Genomic DNA, 19,834 nt, shown 5'->3' with positions numbered 1-19,834 from the left:
ATCTTTAAGTTGAACTGCTTCAAGAACCTCGCTACTGAGAAATGTCATGTAGCTTTTCAGCTGCAAAACTCTTTTATTGATAAATTCGCGGGGCAGCCGCGGCGCTGATGACAAGTCTCTGTCCGCATCTTCGCGTGTGTGCGCAAGTGCATGTCTGTTCTGTGTGTGCGAGTGTGAGAGAGAACGGGAGAAAGAAAGCATGATTTCCGTACATAAAAAAGGCTGAAGACATGGAAATAGTTTGTCAATTTTACCCTACATGCGCAAGGTGAACGGATCCAGCTGTTCTGAAAAGCGCGGACGGTTTAACGAAGATTTGAATATAGCCAATCTCATGGCCACATGGTGATGAATGAACGGGATGTTTCTGAAAGTATTAGTATAAACACACAGGCGTCATTTAATATCGGAACGCGGTGTGCTCAGCTCCGTTTCACCTTCACGAGCGTATCAATAACACAATGGCAATTAAACTCGGTTGATGGGATATCTGTGCCAAAACATCCTCTTAATAGCGTCTAACTGATTAAAAAATATATATTTAATATTCAGAGATAATGTTATAATTGCACTAGTCAAAACGTCACAGGCACGTTTTAAACACACATAAAGTGTAGCTACTGTAGGCCCAGGTAAATTGATAAATATGCACCAAAGCCATTTATATATTAAATGTCTAAAAAATAGGGCTTTAAAATGTGAACTGTGAGAAAGTCAAGTTTACAATGTCGCCATGGCCTCTGGTAGCCTACCTGCGCTGCATGGACAGACAGAGGATGCTCCCTCATCACAATCAGATCCAAAAATAACGCTGCACTTACAATTCTTTAATCAGCATTTTCTCCAGTGCTTTCTGCCTTCCAAAGATAACGTGGCTTTGCACCTGGATGAATCCAAAGAGGTGTCGAGTCCTGCGTTAGTCCCGGTGTCTCGGTCTACCCCACCTCACCCGCTTCTATGTCATTCTAGGGACCGCTTTTCTATTTCCCACAGATTCACTTCCTGATCGGGGCCGAGGGGGGCGTCAACGACAAGCCCTGATGCTGTGACATAGGAGTGGTGACGGCATGGGTGATGATGAGGAGGGGGTGATCGTGGTCAGCCTTTATGTATTATTAAAAAATAATAATAATAATAAACCCCGGGGACGCTCGTTGATGGATGGTCTGAGGTGGTCGCTTGTGTGATGTAACAGCAGGTGGTCGCATAGCTCTCTATCAGTCAAATTACAATCTGTCACAAATTATGTAACGATAAACTGGTGCAGTCTATTTATAGCACATCTGGAGACAGATCCCACCATCCGATTATTTTCATGTATTTACAGTATGATCTGCCCTCCATCAAAGCGTTTCTCAAAACATTAAATACAGTAAATAAATACAGTGTCTCCCATTCACACTGTTGATGTATTTGTTTGTGCAGTAGACTTGTAATCTAATTATGTATAGAACATTTTAGATCTGATTTCTAACTTTAATGAGGAGTCAGCTTTTCTTATTTTTTTTTTATGCCACTGAAGTATCCAGAATGATGATGATCCCTGAGAGGAATAAAGGCACTTCTACATTTTAATTTATAAAAAGCTAATTTATACAATGTGAGAAAAGTAAGTGTGATATATCAAAGAAAATATACATATAAATAAAATATTTTAAATCATTTAAATAATAAATAACTTGTTAATGCTTGTACAGTATAAACCCAAAATAAAATATTATCAATTTTTTTCCCCACAAAACAAACTATAAAGATATTTTTAGCTGTACTGTTAGGTCTGTCAATTCATCACAATTAATCTCATGATTTCTGTTATTAATAGACAAAACAAAACTGTTGTTTTGTTTTGTTATACAATAAGAAGAATAGTGTGAAATTACAATTTAAATATTCCGATTAAATTCTATTTTAAATAATTTCCCATCATTAGAAAACAGAATAACATGTTTGATTTGGTTTTGTTTTGCATTTTTCTCCACTGGTTTTAAAGACCCCTGGTCAAATGTCAAACGACACTAACAATTTTGTCAGAGTAAACAAACTCATGCTTTTCTTTATTGATTAAAGATATATTTCATCATACAATGAATGTAATAGACACTATTATGATGTTTTCACTATAAAATAATAATACATGACAAATTAGCAATAATTAAACATTTTATTGAATATAATCCTCAACAGTAATGCCATATAGAACAATACATGAAGGTTTTTGAAAAAACAAACAAACAGCCAGTGCGACACTGAGATGTAAGTTAATCTAAAAAAAAAAACCTTTGCATATAAGGCTGCATTGTCCATATGGTCAGTTAGATTTTAAAGAAATAAATACATACACACCATACCAACATTTCCACAGTATCTGTGGCTCCAGTCCTCCCATCAGCTATCATCAGCATCGCTAACGTCACTGTAAACCACACAAAAGGCACATTTGTGAGTTACGTTGTGCTTTCTATGATATTTTACTTCAGAGGTCCATTACACATGACAAATTAGCAATAATTAAACATTTTATTGAATATAATCCTCAACAGTAATGCCATATAGAACAATACATGAAGGTTTTTGAAAAAACAAACAAACAGCCAGTGCGACACTGAGATGTAAGTTAATCTAAAAAAAAAACCTTTGCATATAAGGCTGCATTGTCCATATGGTCAGTTAGATTTTAAAGAAATAAATACATACACACCATACCAACATTTCCACAGTATCTGTGGCTCCAGTCCTCCCATCAGCTATCATCAGCATCGCTAACGTCACTGTAAACCACACAAAAGGCACATTTGTGAGTTACGTTGTGCTTTCTATGATATTTTACTTCAGAGGTCCATTATATTTTGATCCTATGATCAGTGACACATAAGTGACTCTTAACACACTCTGAAATATCACAGAATGTTAGTGAAAGAAAGACAGAAAAAGGGAACTATGGGTCCTGAGGGGGTTTATGGGACGTGTTAAAAGTGCTGTTGTTGCGCTGACATCTTCAGCCATCACCTCGCAGATCAGTCACTCACTGCAGATCATAAGCATTTCAGCCTCTTTAATGTATGCATCTCATGCCCATGTAGAGTAAAGAAATATATGAAATGCATAAATTGTGGCTTTCATAAAGTACCTATGATCAAAAGTGATCAGATCTTTTTCATAAATACAACATTATTCCATAGAAAAATGTAAAAGGCCCTTTGTGGATCATTATGAAGGAAAAATGTGGTTTTTAGTGAATACAATTGCATTGCACCACAATTATTACAGCGAAAACTGGGGCTATAATGGTTTACACTGAAATCCCATGTGAAGTTTAGTTGAATGACTAGGGGTGTTTGGGGGTTCCTGCATTTTGATCCTATGATCAGTGACACATAAGTGACTCTTAACACACTCTGAAATATCACATAATGTTAGTGAAAGAAAGACAGAAAAAGGGAACTATGGGTCCTGAGGGGGTTTATGGGACATGTGTTAAAAGTGCTGTTGTTGCGCTGACATCTTCAGCCATCACCTCGCAGATCAGTCACTCACTGCAGATCATAAGCATTTCAGCCTCTTTAATGTATGCATCTCATGCCCATGTAGAGTAAAGAAATATATGAAATGCATAAATTGTGGCTTTCATAAAGTACCTATGATCAAAAGTGATCAGATCTTTTTCATAAATACAACATTATTCCATAGAAAAATGTAAAAGGCCCTTTGTGGATCATTATGAAGGAAAAATGTGGTTTTTAGTGAATACAATTGCATTGCACCACAATTATTACAGCGAAAACTGGGGCTATAATGGTTTACACTGAAATCCCATGTGAAGTTTAGTTGAATGACTAGGGGTGTTTGGGTGTTCCTGGGCAAGACAGACAAACTGACATCATTACATCGTCTGTGCAGGCCAGGCTAGCTTCAGTCCTCCTCAAAAATGTCCAATTGGCATAAACAGTGTATATAAAAAAAGCACATTCTAATATGCTGTATCCTGAAATGCCCCTGGTTTAGATTATGGAGAAACAGTCAGGGTTGAAAGAAACTTGATCACATGTGTACATGCGTAACATAAAATATCTGTTTCAATTCAAATACAATGTCAAAGAAGAGGGATGCCACATTTCCCATGTTGCTTCCTGTCTCTCTCATTCCTCTTTTCGTCCACTGAGTTACTCAATAAACCTCTAAGAAAGAGGCACAACAGTGTTTAATCGTCTCTGCGTTTGTGGTTTTGTCTAGCTGGGATGATATTCTCATGCCTCTGTTTTTCCCTTTATCTGCTTTCTTTATACAAATGCCTCTGGTACGTCAGTGCAGTTGATTTTGAGATAGATTTTAGCATTATTTTCCTTCTCCTTCCTCTTTTTGTGCAGGGTTTTCCTGAAGTACAGTAGATAGAGTGGTAACAGGAAGCCCATCATGCTGAGAGCCAGCAGACCAACATTCACCTACACCAGCAAACAAAAACATACAGAGGAGGTCAAAACATGCCTGATGGGCATTTAATCCATTTAGCATTACTAAAGCTCTCTGCTGTGTGTCATACCCAGAGTGGGTCTCCCTTCAGTGGTCCCATCATGGCCATGAACAAAGGCTGCTGCAGCAGAGCGAACAGAGCGCTAACCAATGACTGCATTCCTGTCAGACTGCCGAACTGAGATGATGGGTACCTGCAGACACACAAACAGATTATTTTTTATCATATTATATGATTTAAATGCAGCTATTACAGATGAAAGTGATGATCACAAGCAGAACTTAATCATGTTTTACAGATAATGTCGATAAACTCACACAGCAGCGTAAAGTCCACCGATGGCGGAGTGGATGAAGCCTCTGACGATGGTGTGAAGGACAAACGAGAGCATCTAAAGAGAGATGACATAAGGTGACAAAATCAAACATTATAAACTTGTTTATTCTGTTGTTTCTTATGGTAAAATTAGCAGGTGACATGCTAGTTTCATAATTAGGCCACTAGGGGGAGATGCTATACAGCTATGCAGACAATTCAGGTACCAATAGCAAGAAATAAGCGTGTTGCTTTTTTTTCTGTGTACATACTACTCTTACTATTTCTGCTATATGGTATACTTGCATACTACTCCATATGAAAGAAATAATAAGAGTAGTATGCTATTCCAAATTTAGCAATAGCCTTCCTCTGCACAATAAATAGAACAGCATACTAACATACTACTCTTAATATTGCTGCAATATGTACTATGTTTACTGTGCACACTATACAAACACATGCACAGAATATCCATGAATATTACATTAGCAACAAAAAAAAGTAGTATATAGTAGTATACAACTATGTTATTATGCATGTATTATATTATTTATTAATGTTTTAAATTAACTTTTATTTTCTGCATTTTTTTTTTATTTTAGTTTTAGTAATGTTCTTTCCTCATTTTTTATGTTTTGGTTTTTTACTGTTTATATATATTTTTTATTTGAATAATTTTAGTACTAACTTAAACTTATTTCAATTAGTTGCCAGGCAACCTTTCTAATTTTCATTTACATTTTTTAAGTTTATTTTTTTCTTCCAAAATGTATGTTTTACTTGATTTCATTGACTGAAAACTAATGTTAATAGCTTTAGTTTTAGTCATATTTAACAATAACAACACTGGTAAACAACAGAGCATACAGAAAAATTTATTTTAAAAAACTTATATACTGCATACTATTTAAAAAAAAAACACTGCATTGTGCAACATTAAATGTGTCAACCAGTAATATTCAGTAATATTGTCAAATGTTCAGTAATATTGTCAAATGCACGTCATATTGCGAGATTAATTCCGGATGCAACACACACCTGAAGAGGGAGGTTAGGAATTAGGCAGGTGATGCCAAAGCCGACGAGGAGGATGTTGGTGAAGATGAAGGCCCGTGTGGCGTTGGTGACTTTCTGAATCTGTCTGTCTCTGCGTTTGGGCTGGGACTCATCCCTGGAGACAAGGAGCAAATAGAGACACATTTTAAACAGCTGTCTTTTTTTTTTTTCCTAGAATTTTGAGCTTCAAACATGATTTATTTTATGTCACGTCTACATCCATAGATCACTCAAAAGTGTTTCATAACTTACTTGTTGGGCTCTTTTTCATTGATTTCTCCATCATCGCATTCTTTCAGCTTCCAGTCCATGATCTGACCGATGACCGGCGTCGTCATCAAGCACAAGAGTTGCATCATGCCAAAAATGGAGGTGTAGAGGCTCACTGAGAGAGCAAGAGAGAGACAGATTATAACACTGTGTAATAGATAGCATCTGAGGTTAGTTAATAACTACTCTGGTTAATAGTTTATGGTGCTCTGCAGGCTTGTATTAATGCCCAGAGCACAGGTGGGCAGGGAGTGGGTTACGCTTGACGTGAGTACAGGAGAAGGTTAAATGTTAGAATAACAAGCTTTAGGGAAGACACGCTCTACTGGTTTCTACTGTGCTACTGAGATTCTTACCCAATTCCATTCTCTCAACTGCAAAAATAGTTTAAAAAGAAAAGCAATTTAAAAGCCAGTTATAATGTCAATAGTGCCAGATGTTTTTCTGCATTTACATATCTGAATTGTCATAATTCAAATGTTTTTTTTGTTTTTGTTGCTCTGAAAATATGTTTTGGTGTGTTCACACATCAGAATTACTGTTTTGTTTTGTTTTCATTTCCAAAAAAGTTGATGCTGCATTCTCAAATCAGAATTACCCTGAAAACACATTCAAACATGCTTATTCACCTGTGCTGAGATCTCCTCCGCTGAGGGACTCCAAGATATTGTTCATGGCTCCCATGTAGAAGATGAGACGTAGTTGAGTTACACACATGGTCACCAGACTCAACATGAAGAGAGGGCTGAAAATACTCTGCATGAACGACTGAGCTGCATGGAAGAAAAGGAAAATGGAGTTAGTTTATATTAGTTATTGGCCTGTCATACTAGCATATTTTCAGTCTTTTCTTGTGTCGGACCTGCTTAAAAATTGTCACTTACTTTCCTTCTTGGCCTCACACTGCAGTTCCAGGTCCATGGTGGACAGGCAGAGTTTGTGACCCTCTTTGGCAAGCTCTTTCTGTTTCTGAGTGTTATCCACGCTAAGACGCTTGCCCACTGTCGTCACCTGCTTATAAAACTGCTTTCCTGTAATCTTATGGTCAAATCCCAGCCAACTGAACTTGATCTTGACACTGGATAGATAGAGAGGTAGAGAGATACAAATACGGAACGGGTGTCATATATTGTAGATGTTCAATGTGTATGAGAAGGGTGTATGTGTATTTCTTACGTGTAGTCCATGTCCTCGGGTCCAGGGAAAGGCTCCAAGGGCCAGTTGAAGAAGCAGTTGATGAATACCAGGCCTGCACAGCCCGCCCAGACCACCAGAACCGTGATGAAGGTCACACCAAGGTCATAGATCACCTGAAATATAAACATTTATTATCTAAGAACATAATGCGCCATTATAATCACTTGTTTTTCACCCAATTGCTTAATCTAACAAACCTTGACCCCAGGAAAGGTGACAGCCGAGGAAGCGTACGAGCCGATCATGAGCGCGATGAAGGTGGCACGCAGGTCACCAAACATGTTGGGCAGCTGGAAGGAAACATGGGAACAGATTCAGTTGGTTAAATTAATTTTTAATTAATCTCATTTGTTTATTCATTTAAAGTGTATATAACTCATAACAATCATACTTATTTAAATTAAAAATACATTTTTATTATTTTAATATCATTTAAATAATCCATAACAATCCTAGCAAGAAAGAAAGATTTTTTTTTTATAAATACATTAAGAATATAATTTTATCAAATTTTTTATTATATCGTTGTAATTATATAATTATATGAGCAAAATCATGTTTATTTGTTCTATTTAAATTACATGTATTTTTAAGTTCTTTTTATTAATTATAATTTAAAATGTAATATTCTTATCCTATTCTTATTCAGACTGTGGCTAATCAGAGCATTGAAGACAAATGATCCACAGTCTTTCTCTAAAAATGGCAACAGGCAAGGAGAGATGGCCAACAATTATGAACTGACGAAAGCACAGCAAATCAACAGTGAAAGCAGTTTCAGTTCAGAGGCACTAACTACAGCCGCAGAACGAGGTTGGGAGATTGAAAGAAAGAAATAAGAGAAAGAATAATTGACAGATGACTAGAAAACTAGAACACTACCAGTGGCCCCGAAATATTTTTGAACACTTAATCCACATTTCCTTTGTACTTTACTTTCGGTTCCTCATTGTCAATAAAACTGAAATAACTGGGGCAGTAAGAACTGAGGATTTAACCATCCAGTCTGAACCGGCAGAAGCCGAGTCTCTTTTATGACTCTAATTGGAGCACAGACTGGGGCAGCCTGCTCACAGTTATGCCTTGTTCCTGTGACAACAAGTGGATGAGCAACAGCGAGTGTCCTGTTACGCAAGAATGCATTTGAAAGTGTGTGATCAGCAGGTTTGTAATGAAAGAGTTGAGTTTTGTGAGAATTCCTGTCAGAACTGGTGTGAAGGTATTCTCCAAAATCAATTGTAATGCAACTTTGCCACCTCATTTACACTTCAAGGGAGAAAGGCAACATTGGCAAGCAAGAACGCTCCCATTATTAGCATCAAACCTTTGCATTAAGCCATCAATGTAATCTTCACATTTTGAAAGCATGTATCTCTTTTTAATTTTCTCAGTTCATGGCCATTAACGTGTGGCAAACATTACATTTTGTACTCTGGGTGTGAGTGTTCTTGGTCATGGTCAAATAGTTCCTCAGATCATGCTGAGTGCATGATAACCGCAGGCTATTCTTATTGGGTCAGCACACTGGATAGTACATCATCAGGAGTTAATGCATGGTACCAGTGCAGCAACAAGAGCGAGTCAGCGGGAAAAACTCTGAAGTAAGATGCACAGATGGGCCTAATGATTAATCTGCTGCACCACGCTTGAGAGATGCTCAAATAAAAAGAGACATAGAGACGTCTAACTAGCCTGGATGTAGCAGAATCAAAGGCACCCAATGTAACAATTCAAGAATCAACCACTGAAAAACCCTTATTGGCTAAGCTGAATATCAGATGGGATGTATTGATGAATACCAGGCCTGCACAGCCCGCCCAGACCACCAGAACCGTGATGAAGGTCACACCAAGGTCATAGATCACCTGAAATATAAACATTTATTATCTAAGAACATAATGCGCCATTATAATCACTTGTTTTTCACCCAATTGCTTAATCTAACAAACCTTGATGTGTGCAGCGCACTGTTCTCCAATGCGCTGCACACATCTGAATATTTGGGTTGAACTGTTCTGGAACAGTGTTGTAAATACAACTTAACCACTGATTTCTAGTCGTGTCCTCTTTTGGAATGCCAAACAAAGTAGTTTCACATGGCGGCCTAGAGTGAGCGGTGGCGGACTAGAGTGAGGAATGGCTGGTGGGCTTGAGAACGGTGTGGCCGGCAGATTAGACGAAGGATCGGCCGGCGGGCTTGCGGCAACCACATATGATGACCCCGGGCTGGACTCCGCTTCGTCCAGGGTGAAAGCCGATCCGGCGATCCACAGCGTTGATGTTGATGTTGACGTCAATCCAAGTTGATGTATTTCCTCAGCGACCTGCACGGATCAGCTCTAGGCATGACGAAGCGAATATCGTCCTCTTTTGGAAGGCCAAACAAAGTAGTTTCGCTTTCACAACGAAACGCACAGAACACAAACACACACGCGTCTTCACGACATGGCGGCAGCAACAATACTACAGCTAGAATAAAAGTTACACCTTCTTTCTTTGCGTGAACATTTGGGCGGTGTTATGTAAATCTTCCCACATCGTGACGTAGACATGTGGGGCCGTGTTACAATGAGCCGTTTTAGGTAGGCGTGGTTGACTCTTAACTTTTATAAAGAATATCTCTTTGGATTTGAGACTTTAGTCTTTGCAACTTTACAGATCTTCTTTATGCACCAAGAGCTTGTAACACTCCAAAGAGAAAGGAAAACTTGAAATCGCATCATATGACCCCTTTAATTAGCAATGTAAATATTACAAGCAACTTGGAGCAAGCAAGTTAAAACACATCAAAGCACACACACAAAAAAAGTGTACATTCATAAATAAGTTAACACACACTCACCGTAAGTGAAGTGAAGGTCATACACATTCCTCCAAAGCCATTAAAGGTCAGAGCGATGAAGATCAAAACAGACAGATCTAGAAAAAACAAGCAGATGTTAAATGATGGAATATTATCAGTATCTATTACAACATTGATGTCTGTTTCACAAAATATGGACACATAAATTGCATATATGATGTTCTTACCATTTGGGTTGCTGGCTCCATAAGCAATCATAAGGCACGAGAGGGCAAAGCAGGCACTGGAAATGAAGATACAACACTCAGAGGTCAGTTGATAATGGAAAATTCAACACTTTTCTGGTAATTCGTCTGTATTGTGATCTGACCTTAGTATACACACTTAACACATTTTTCATTTCATTAATAATTTATCTATCATGTGACTGGTATAGTAATGATATTGAAAAATTAAACACATGCTATACCTTCCAAGCAGACGGAGTTTGCGTGGGCCGTATTTGTCCATGACGATTCCGAGAGGGAGTGTGATGGCGCTGAGGAGGAAGGAGCCCACGGTGAAGGCCAAATTGAGCATCTCATCCTGTTCTTTACAAATGAGCCAGCCGTTCATCCTCAGATTGTCCTCTGGATGGTTTAGAGGGACCATCTCCACCCCACCATCATGTTGGGGAGACTGGAACTCGTCATATTCATATTCTTCATCATTCGACAGTGATGAAGGAACAGCTGGTAAGGAGAGGTTTGCAATCGAGCTATATCCTTTGGGAAAGAAGGAAGAAAAGAGAGATAAAAGGCTAAGCTACCATGCAGCAGAGCTACCATGTTCCAAAAATCAGCTTGAACACTGACTGATATGACCTAATATCCAACCCATTTGAGTTGCACTACTCAACAGGTTACCATTTCTTCTAAATCATGTCGATAAAGAGACAGAGAGTGAGAAAAGTCAGATGTTGGTGTAAAAAACGCGTAATCACTTATACTGTGACGTAAGCATCAGGTACTTGTAATTCTGGTTGCTGTCCAATCATGCAGATGCAACATGTGTGGACTCCCATACCTCATCATAGTTCTTTGGGTTTCTCAAAACTTGCACTCTACAGCCTTGTCAACACACCATGGGTGGAACGGTCAGTGGATTAAGGTAAGGACATTCCAACATTGCTTCAAGATTTCAGAATTGTCTGAGCATTTTATATAAACAAGGACACCTGAGAAGGTCATCACTTACTCGCCTTCATGTCGTTCCAAACCTGTATGAGTTTTTTTCTTCTGTGGAACATAAAAAAATTTATTTTGCAGAACTTTGGGGTCCAAACAACATTGACTTGTGTTGTATGGAAACTCAGACATTCTTCAAAGTATCTTCTTTTTTTTCCACAGAAGAAAGTAAGTCATGAGCTACCCCTTTAACTTGTAGCTATGGTATCCATTTAGTGAAAATGCACAAAATACTTGAACTTCCAAATCACTAACCGAGCTTCACCACTGAACAGCATGGCTAGACCAGTATAAACCAGCCTGGAATGAATTCTGGTTTAAGTTGGTCTTCTCGGCTGTTCTCCAAGGTGTCTGAAATAAACTTTCACTCAGCAGTAAAATGCTTGGAATGAGGAATCACCATTATGTGGTCTCAGTAAAACCTGGGAATGGGAATGATAGAAAAAAGAAAGATGAACATTTGCTCTTCCTTTATCTTTATCTTTATCCTTGTTCTGCTGCAGGAACAATGTTTATAATCATCCTTTTGGACTATTGTACAATCCTGTTCCATATTATCTCACCACACACATACAGTATCTCACAGAAGTGAGTACACCCCTCACATTTTTGTAAATATTTTATTATATCTTTTCATGTGACAACACTGAAGAAATGACCCTTTGCTACAATGTAAAGTAGTGAGTGTACAGCTTGTATAATAGTGTAAATTTGCTGTCCCCTCAAAATAACTCAACACACAGCCATTAAATGTCTAAACCGCTGGCCACAAAAGTGAGTACACCCCTAAGTGAAAATGTCCAAATTGGGCCCAAAGTGTCAATATTTTGTGCGCCCACCATTATTTTCCAGCACTGCCTTAACCCTCTTGGGCATGGAGTTCACCAGAGCTTCACAGGTTGCCACTGGAGTCCTCTTCCACTCCTCCATGACGACATCACGGAGCTGGTGGATGTTAGAGACCTTGCGCTCCTCCATCTTCCGTTTGAGGATGCCCATGCTTGGCCAATCCATCACCTTTATCCTCAGCTTCTTTAGCAAGGGAGTGGTCATCTTGGAGGTGTGTTTGGGGTCGTTATCATGTTGCAATACTGCCCTGCGGCCCAGTCTCCGAAGGGAAGGGATCATGCTCTGCTTCAGTATGTCACAGTACATGTTGGCATTCATGATTCCCTCAATGAACCGTAGCTCCCCAGTGCCGGCAGCACTCATGCAACCCCAGACCATGACACTCCCACCACCATGCTTGACTGTAGGAAAGACACACTTGTCTTTGTACTCCTCACCTAGTTGCCGCCACACACGCTTGACACCATCTGAACCAAATAAGTTTATCTTGGTCTCATCAGACCACAGGACATGGTTCCAGTAATCCATCCTTAGTCTGCTTGTCTTCAGCAAACTGTTTGCGGGCTTTCTTGTGCATCATCTTTAGAAGAGGCTTCCTTCTGGGACGACAGCCATGCAGACCAATTTGATGCAGTGTGCGGCGTATGGTCTGAGCACTGACAGGCTGACCCCCCACCTCTTCAACCTTTGCAGCAATGCTGGCAGCACTCATACGTCTATTTCCCAGACACAACCTCTGGATATGATTCTAAGCATATGCACTCAACTTCTTTGGTCGGCCATGGCGAGGCCTGTTCTGAGTAGAACCTGTCCAGTTAAACCGCTGTATGGTCTTGGCCACCGTGCTGCAGCTTAGTTTCAGGGTCTTGGCAATCTTCTTATAACCTACGCCATCTTTATGAAGAGCAACAATTATTTTTTTCAGATCCTCAGAGTGTTCTTTGCCATGAGGTGCCATGTTGAACTTCCAGTGACCAGTATGAGAGAGTGAGAGCGATAACACCAAATTTAACACACCTGCTCCCCATTCACACCTGAGACCTTGTAACACTAATGAGTCACATGACACCGGGGAGAGAAAATGGCTAATTGGGCCCAATTTGGACATTTTCACTTAGGGGTGTACTCACTTTTGTGGCCAGCGGTTTAGACATTAATGGCTGTGTGTTGAGTTATTTTGAGGGGACAGCAAATTTACACTGTTATACAAGCTGTACGCTCACTTTACATTGTAGCAAAGTGTCATTTCTTCAGTGTTGTCACATGAAAAGATATAATAAAATATTTATGTGAGGGGTGTACTCACTTCTGTGAGAAACTGTACATACAGGTATAAACTACTGATACCGAACCAGGTGACACTCAATTAATACCTGCTGGCTCACTGGAGACATATAAACTAGATAATCGGACCTGACCTTATACTAATCTGGATATTTCTCTGAAAAATGCTAAATGTGGCTGGAAAAATGACAGTTTACTTGAGAAGTGTGAGTAAATTAGACCAAAATCTTTCTTTCAAACCTCAAGATACCACCCAGTGGCATTATTGGTGTGGAAACAGTGACTTTGCTATAATTATCCACTCAGCTGTGCCAGTGTCATCCTGATGACACACGTGCCTTCCTACTACAACAAAGAGGAGGTTTCCAACTCCAAGTGTGCTTTAGAACTGAGTGCAGAATATTCTGACATGTTTGGCACCTGGTTGTGAACTTTTTAACGCTACATGAAGGGTTGGGTTTTACTTCGACTGCTAAGAACTGAGGCTTGCTCTGGCTTCTTTTCTAAACTGAGCTGATGTGTGAACAGTGTTCCCACTATAAACACTACAAAAGATGCACCAAAGATTGTGTACGTAGGCCACACTGATGTGCAAATGTGCAAGTCACACCTGGAGAGATAACAGTCACCTGGTCTCAGCAAAAAAAAAAAAAAACAGGTCGGGAGTCTGTGCATTCAATTGAAGGGTTGATAGAGGAGCATACATGAACCTACTGAACCTCAGTTGAGGGGTTTATTACTTAACATCACTGTAATACATTGGTTTGATAGTGATATAATATTCACCAATTTTCTGATGGCCCAACTGCCACATGATGCCTTTCTGAATATGATTGTCACATGGAGATCAAATAGTTTTTTTGATGGAAATTCTCAAAATGATCTTAAAATTTTGAAATGGCGAAGTACTAACAATAAACTCACATTCCTAAAGGAAACTGTAAACATTTTAACACATTAATAATAAGAAGATTTGGGCACAGATTAGGGCACAAGAAGGAGTGAAAAGGAGCGGTTGTTCTTTTCATTCACAGCATTAGTTTGGTGGCCAGATCTGATAAAATGTAAGGAACAGATAGCGAATGCCACACACGCTTATACACACACACAATATAAAGTGTCCCTAACCACATTTCTGAGAAAGCTTGAACGTGATAAAAACTCTTATCGTGACAACTTCAAAGATTGCATTATGGAAAATCTCAGCTAATGTACTAAACCACAAGAGTCCTCACATGCTTCGCATCATTCAAAATGGTCAAAGACTAATGCCTCAAGATATTGTCCTTTGAGACTTATCTGTGGACTTATACTGTCTTGAACACAGATGATTTTTGCTGAGACAGTCTTATTACGTCACAATAATGTGACTGACCGAAAGGACAGTCAAATCAGCTGAGTAATGTCAAAAAACGGGAACCATGACAGCAGCAAAAGGGAACAATAAGCACTTTTCCATGCAAAAATGCCATGCCACGCAGACAGACAGACACGTAAGATGCCCACCACTCCACCCAGAAGAAGTTTTATTCCTAGATCTACCCAAACGATAAGCCTCCTACTGTTTCCTTCACAAACAACTCTTTTTCTCATCTTCTGCCCATCCTCTACCCCTTTTTTCTTGTCTGCCTGGGAATTTCAAACCAGCTTTTGTGGTTAAATAGGTCTCAATGTCCTCATCTTTTATTAAATCAAGCCCAAAATGCCAGAGAGAGAACAGGACAGTGATAAAAGGGCATTACCAGCCACAAAAAGACCGAAACATGTTCTAATGTGATGCTAATCAATACCAAAGACAGTTCAATCAATCAATTATGAGCAAATCAGCAGGTCTGCGGTTCTAACTGAGATGATAAACATCTTATTTTACATCTGACAGGCGGTAGGCCTCTCAATTTAAAGATGCACTTGATTAGGCCAGGATCCCTGTGGAAAGCCTTTCAACATTCCTATGTTTTACTGTGACTACCAGCTGATTTAACGGAAGTCTGTGGTGTCTATGGTTGTGAGGCTCCTGTGGCAAAACGTCATTCTTCCTCCTTAGAGCGTGAGTGTTTTGCTGTAGAGCGAAATTATTTACTCCACATAAAACTCTACTGTCAGTGATGGATTACTGTACAATACACATGTGACTTTAAAAGTAGGATCTTTCAAGTACTATCAGATACAGTCTTTGTTTCAACGTCAGATTGAAACAAAGGGATGGATGGAATTTGCCAATATGCGTAGTGACAAATAAAACACACTGATGCATTAAATTAAATTCTTTCATAGGTAAGATCACAAGCTTGACTTGCGGACCATGTAACCTAAATGTTCCTCAATGGCTCTTCTAAATTGCTGCAAAGTTTTCTTGAGTTCTTGTTCTTTATGTTACATTATATTTAAGAAGGATTCTTACCTTGGTCTGTGCAGAGGTATGAATAGAAGCCCTCAGACTTCAGCATGATGAGTAAGGAGCCCCAACCTAGCAGAACGGCTGAGAAGAGCAGGTTTTCAATGATGGCTGTTATTGACATCCACCAGCGGCGGGCAAATGCCGTGGCTAGAGTGGGTGCCATGGCTGCAAGGAGTAGGATAGCAGACAGATGAGAGGAAAAGGGTGGTCGACAGTGTCTGGTGGAATCAACCCTCACAATCTGTGGATAAAGAAGAGAGAGAGGTGTGTTGAAGTCATTTTAATGTAATGACCAAGTTAAACATTTCTGCATGGGATTAAATAGAAGCATACTGCACACAGAACTAAAATGAAGACAGTCCTAAAAATTGAGTAAGAATTGAACTCTTATTAAGATGTGTGAATGAGCCTCTAAAGCCACTTCAAAGACTCACAAGTTCTTTGTTATGCATATCACTTTCAGAGTCAGTTCTTTCAAAGTCATTCAGGCTGTTTTGCAATACAGTGTAAGAATAGTGACAGGGAGAGGTCCCAAAACTACAAAAATCACATTACAACAGATCCCACACATTGATTAGATGCAAAATATCAAAAAGAGAGCTATTTAAGCTACATAACACATTATGACATTATCTTAGGCTTATCTTAGTGTGACTTGTATTTCAAACACACATGCATTATTATTCTTATTAAAGTTTAGCACTTTTTGTAATGGAATTGTAATGTAAAATTAACATTTAGTGTGTGAAGGAAAAATATTCTTTATCTTAAAGTGTAACAAACTAAATGTAGTGAAACAGACTAACTGTATTACTACTTTTATTTGTACTATTAAATATAATACACAAGCATTTGCTTAAAATAAAATAAAAATAGTATAAATAAAATAGGCCTACATAATTATAAAATAATATATAGTTATAAAAAATAAAACAAAACACATACCTTTGAGAGGCAGGCAAACAAGTTCTGTAGCCCCTATCACTGTTCTAGACTGTTTGTTCTGCCTGTTTTGTCCAATCAGCATCAAGTCACATTATGTGGAGTCCCAACCCTTTTTGGGCGATTTCACTCTGGCCGAGAATCACCCCAAATTCCATACAGTGCCTGCAGTTCGAAGAAAAAAAAAAAGGAGTCTTTGGCCCTGTCCCAAATCGCACCCTCAACCCTCGCGGTCTTCCTCTGAGTCCACACTTATGTGACGTAACGCTGCTTTGACTGTGGGTAAAAGTCTGCTGCGGAGCTCGCCTCAGTGTGAGGTCGGCAGAAGTGTGTATCGAGGGCGCAAAAGGGGCCCTCGTGAGCACACTTCTGAAAGCTAAAATGACTAATGGGACACCCTACGGTCTCGTGGTCTTCTTAACGGACACGTGCACGTGGCGTCCATTGTAAGTCTGCAAGACTGCAAGTGCACATGAACTGTGCCATTTGGCCTGTCTCACATTGCACTCTAAACCCTGGTGGGCCTCCTCTGAGTCCACACATTCGTGACATAATGCCGCTTTGAATGCGGGCTCTGCAGAAGTGCGCATCGAGAGTTCATAGCGGCCGCAAAGGTGGCGCTCGTAAGCACCCTTCTGAAGCTAAAATTACGATTGGGACACACAAACGCGGCGGCCATTGTAAGTCCGCAAGTGCACATCAAGTGTGCCATTTGGGATAGGGCCTGTGACTGCAATGCAATCGCTATAAGTTCCAGGAGGGCTAGCACTAACGTGCTTTTGTCATCATACGTAACCTTAACTTGTGCAGCGATTGGTGGAACAAACATACCTCTATTAATAAGAAATACAAAGTCAGGACTAGTCTGTATGGGTTGAATAAAGCAAACCAGTATCTCACCAGTAAAGCTTAGATAGATGACAACTGTAACGGAGGTAAATACTATTACAGTGACATACTGTACAGCAATCGTACACCATTAGACACACGAGTCTGTTATTAATGTGCGAACAAACAGACCGTGTGTGTGCTTTTCAGTATGGTCTCATGTCTGGCAAGTGTTTTAGAAGGACACTCGCTGGAGAAGTGTGTTTTTATAGGAGTTTGCTGCAGTCATATGGGCATCAACACTCACAGAGGAACCATTCACTGGTCATGTTGAGCCTCCTTCAGATCACCACATTTGACAAATTCAGAATGTTTTTATTTGCTTTTTTTATTTGTGTTTGGCTCTGTTTAATAATTCAGAATGGATCTGTATATATCTATATACAGTCAGGTTAAGGTGACTGGTATTGGTCTATTGGCATCTCCGTGTGCTCCTGTTTGGTATTGCAGCTTGACAATGCTCTTAAAAAAATGTAACATTTATTTTTTCCTCAAAGTTTTTGTTGTTGCACTGTATACATAAAAATTGTGAATTATGAAATTAATATATATAAAAATTCTTCTTCTTCTTATTATTATTATTATTATGTTACGTTCAGTAAAGGAATTAAAAGTCTGTTTACATTACTAAGAGCTTTACCTTAACAAAGTCCACAGTTGAGCGGTAGGCAAATGCAATGCAGTTTGGGTCAGACATGCCTGGGCCTGGAATGATCCACTAGTACTCATATTTCCTGCAGTAACGAGTTTTTACATTCACAAGAATATTATGTGTCACTCGTGTAATGGGTAAATGAATATACGAATGTCCCATTTAAAGTCTGAGTTGTAGCTGGCATAATCTCTAGTTACCTTGGGATATTGACATTTTTAATAATAGTTTGAATTATTATTTTTTAAATTTATGTATAAGACAAACCACATGCACGGTCGCTAAGTATTTTATGTGCCTTTATATTTTAGTCAATTTTCGCTGATATAGCACAGTTATTTGCATTTCAAAATAGTTCATTATTCATTATTCAGCAAGAACACCATTCTGGCTGAAATGGTGGAGAGAAACTGGGGAAGACAACACCTCAACCTGCTGCTCCTGCGCAATGTTATGCTGGTCCTGGAGATGTGGAGTGCAACGTCTGTACTGGAAGAAAACGCAAAGCCGTCAAGTCCTGCTTGATGTGCATGAACTCTTACTGTCACATTCACCTTGAACAGCACGATCATTTCTTCAAAGACAAGAAACACCATTTGATGGAAGCAACTGAACGGCTCCAGCAGATGATCTGTAAGAAACATGACAGACCTCTAGAGGTTTTCTGTCAAACTGACCAGGAGTGTATTTGCATGATGTGTATGCTGGACAAACACAAAAATCATAAGAACAGCTGCTGCAGAGAGGACAGACAACCAGGTATGAATGTTTCATTTTACTTTTTAAAAAAAGGGTATCCAGGAGATATAGTAACTTAAGTAAATATTTCACCACATACATGTATTTTACATTGATTGTAGTTAATAAATAATGTGATTGAAGCCTGAAATGAAAAAGGTTAGGCAAAATAAGCTATGGCTTCAACCTACACATTTTCAGTTAATGTCTGTAATGTCTGTAATTCTGTTTTTGTGTCTGTAGAGTTTCGGGCCTCCCTTCTTGCCTTGTATAAACATACCAAACATCACTGTCAGTTCCCAGCTCTCTTTTGGCAGTATTGTAAAATCTGTCTCTCTGCTGAGAGGGAAACTGGAAGATTTCTGTAAAGAGGAGATAGAACGGATTTCTGCTAGAGGTAAGATACTGGTGGCATGATGTATCCTCTAACTGGTTTTCAATCCTGGTCCTGGGGACCCACTGCTCTGCACATTTTGTGTGTCTCCCTTATTTGACCTGATTCAGATCATCAGCTCATTAGGAGAGAGCTCCATGAACTGAAATGAGTTTGTCAGATGAGAGAGACATACAAAATGTGCAGAGCAGTGGGTCCCCAGGACCAGGATTGAAAACCACTGCTTTAACTTATAGATGTGATAGATAGATAGATAGATAGATAGATAGATAGATAGATAGATAGATAGATAGATAGATAGATAGATAGATAGATAGATAGATAGATAGATAGATACTACTCAACTACTCA

At 39.2% G+C, this 19,834-nt stretch overlaps 2 protein-coding genes across 6 annotated transcripts in view; both read right to left on the bottom strand.

Annotated features, from left to right (window-relative positions):
• The window catches only part of LOC107592159 (phosphatidylinositol transfer protein alpha isoform), a 27,457-nt gene extending 26,465 nt beyond the window's left edge, over nucleotides 1–992 (bottom strand). For 2 of the 3 annotated variants that reach the window (XM_016281561.1, XM_016281560.1), the window contains exon 1: nucleotides 822–992. In XM_016281561.1, coding sequence (XP_016137047.1) covers nucleotides 822–838 — 17 coding nt within the window. In that variant the 5' untranslated portion in view covers nucleotides 839–992. Of the gene's footprint in view, nucleotides 1–752; nucleotides 797–821 lie in introns of those variants that run through there. The other variant, XM_016281562.1, reaches the window with a different exon arrangement.
• Nucleotides 993–3,417: 2,425 nt separating this feature from the next.
• LOC107592157 (large neutral amino acids transporter small subunit 4-like) lies at nucleotides 3,418–16,843 on the bottom strand. Of its 3 annotated transcripts, none has more exons than XM_016281555.1 (15): nucleotides 16,815–16,843; nucleotides 15,873–16,110; nucleotides 10,582–10,876; nucleotides 10,340–10,395; nucleotides 10,152–10,228; nucleotides 7,507–7,599; nucleotides 7,289–7,422; nucleotides 6,997–7,190; nucleotides 6,742–6,885; nucleotides 6,469–6,486; nucleotides 6,095–6,227; nucleotides 5,825–5,957; nucleotides 4,786–4,859; nucleotides 4,538–4,661; nucleotides 3,418–4,439 (listed from the first exon to the last, which is right to left on the bottom strand). In XM_016281555.1, the coding sequence occupies exons 2-15, from the start codon at nucleotides 16,030–16,032 to the stop codon at nucleotides 4,278–4,280; spliced, it is 1,797 nt and encodes a 598-aa protein (XP_016137041.1). In that variant the 5' UTR covers nucleotides 16,033–16,110; nucleotides 16,815–16,843; the 3' UTR covers nucleotides 3,418–4,277. The 3 variants fall into 3 exon arrangements, with proteins under 3 accessions (XP_016137041.1, XP_016137043.1, XP_016137042.1); XM_016281557.1 differs by having other exon boundaries at nucleotides 6,742–6,789; XM_016281556.1 differs by lacking the exon at nucleotides 6,469–6,486.
• Between the last annotated feature and the right edge of the window lie 2,991 nt (nucleotides 16,844–19,834).

The sequence above is a fragment of the Sinocyclocheilus grahami genome, unplaced genomic scaffold, assembly GCF_001515645.1.
Source record: "Sinocyclocheilus grahami isolate Dianchi unplaced genomic scaffold, SAMN03320097.WGS_v1.1 scaffold150.1, whole genome shotgun sequence".
Lineage (NCBI taxonomy): Eukaryota > Metazoa > Chordata > Actinopteri > Cypriniformes > Cyprinidae > Sinocyclocheilus > Sinocyclocheilus grahami.
This window is presented reverse-complemented; position numbering and strand designations above follow the sequence as displayed.

Bases quoted from the DNA above. Each gene is read 5' to 3' on its own strand.
- LOC107592157 (XM_016281555.1), bottom strand. From the start codon at position 16,032: ATGGCACCCACTCTAGCCACGGCATTTGCCCGCCGCTGGTGGATGTCA. The intron at 6,886-6,996 runs GTAAGTGACAAT...TCTTCCATGCAG, and splicing joins GTGTGAGGCCAAGAAGGAAA to CTCAGTCGTTCATGCAGAGT. The intron at 5,958-6,094 runs GTAAGTTATGAA...CCTTGTCTCCAG, and splicing joins AATGAAAAAGAGCCCAACAA to GGATGAGTCCCAGCCCAAAC.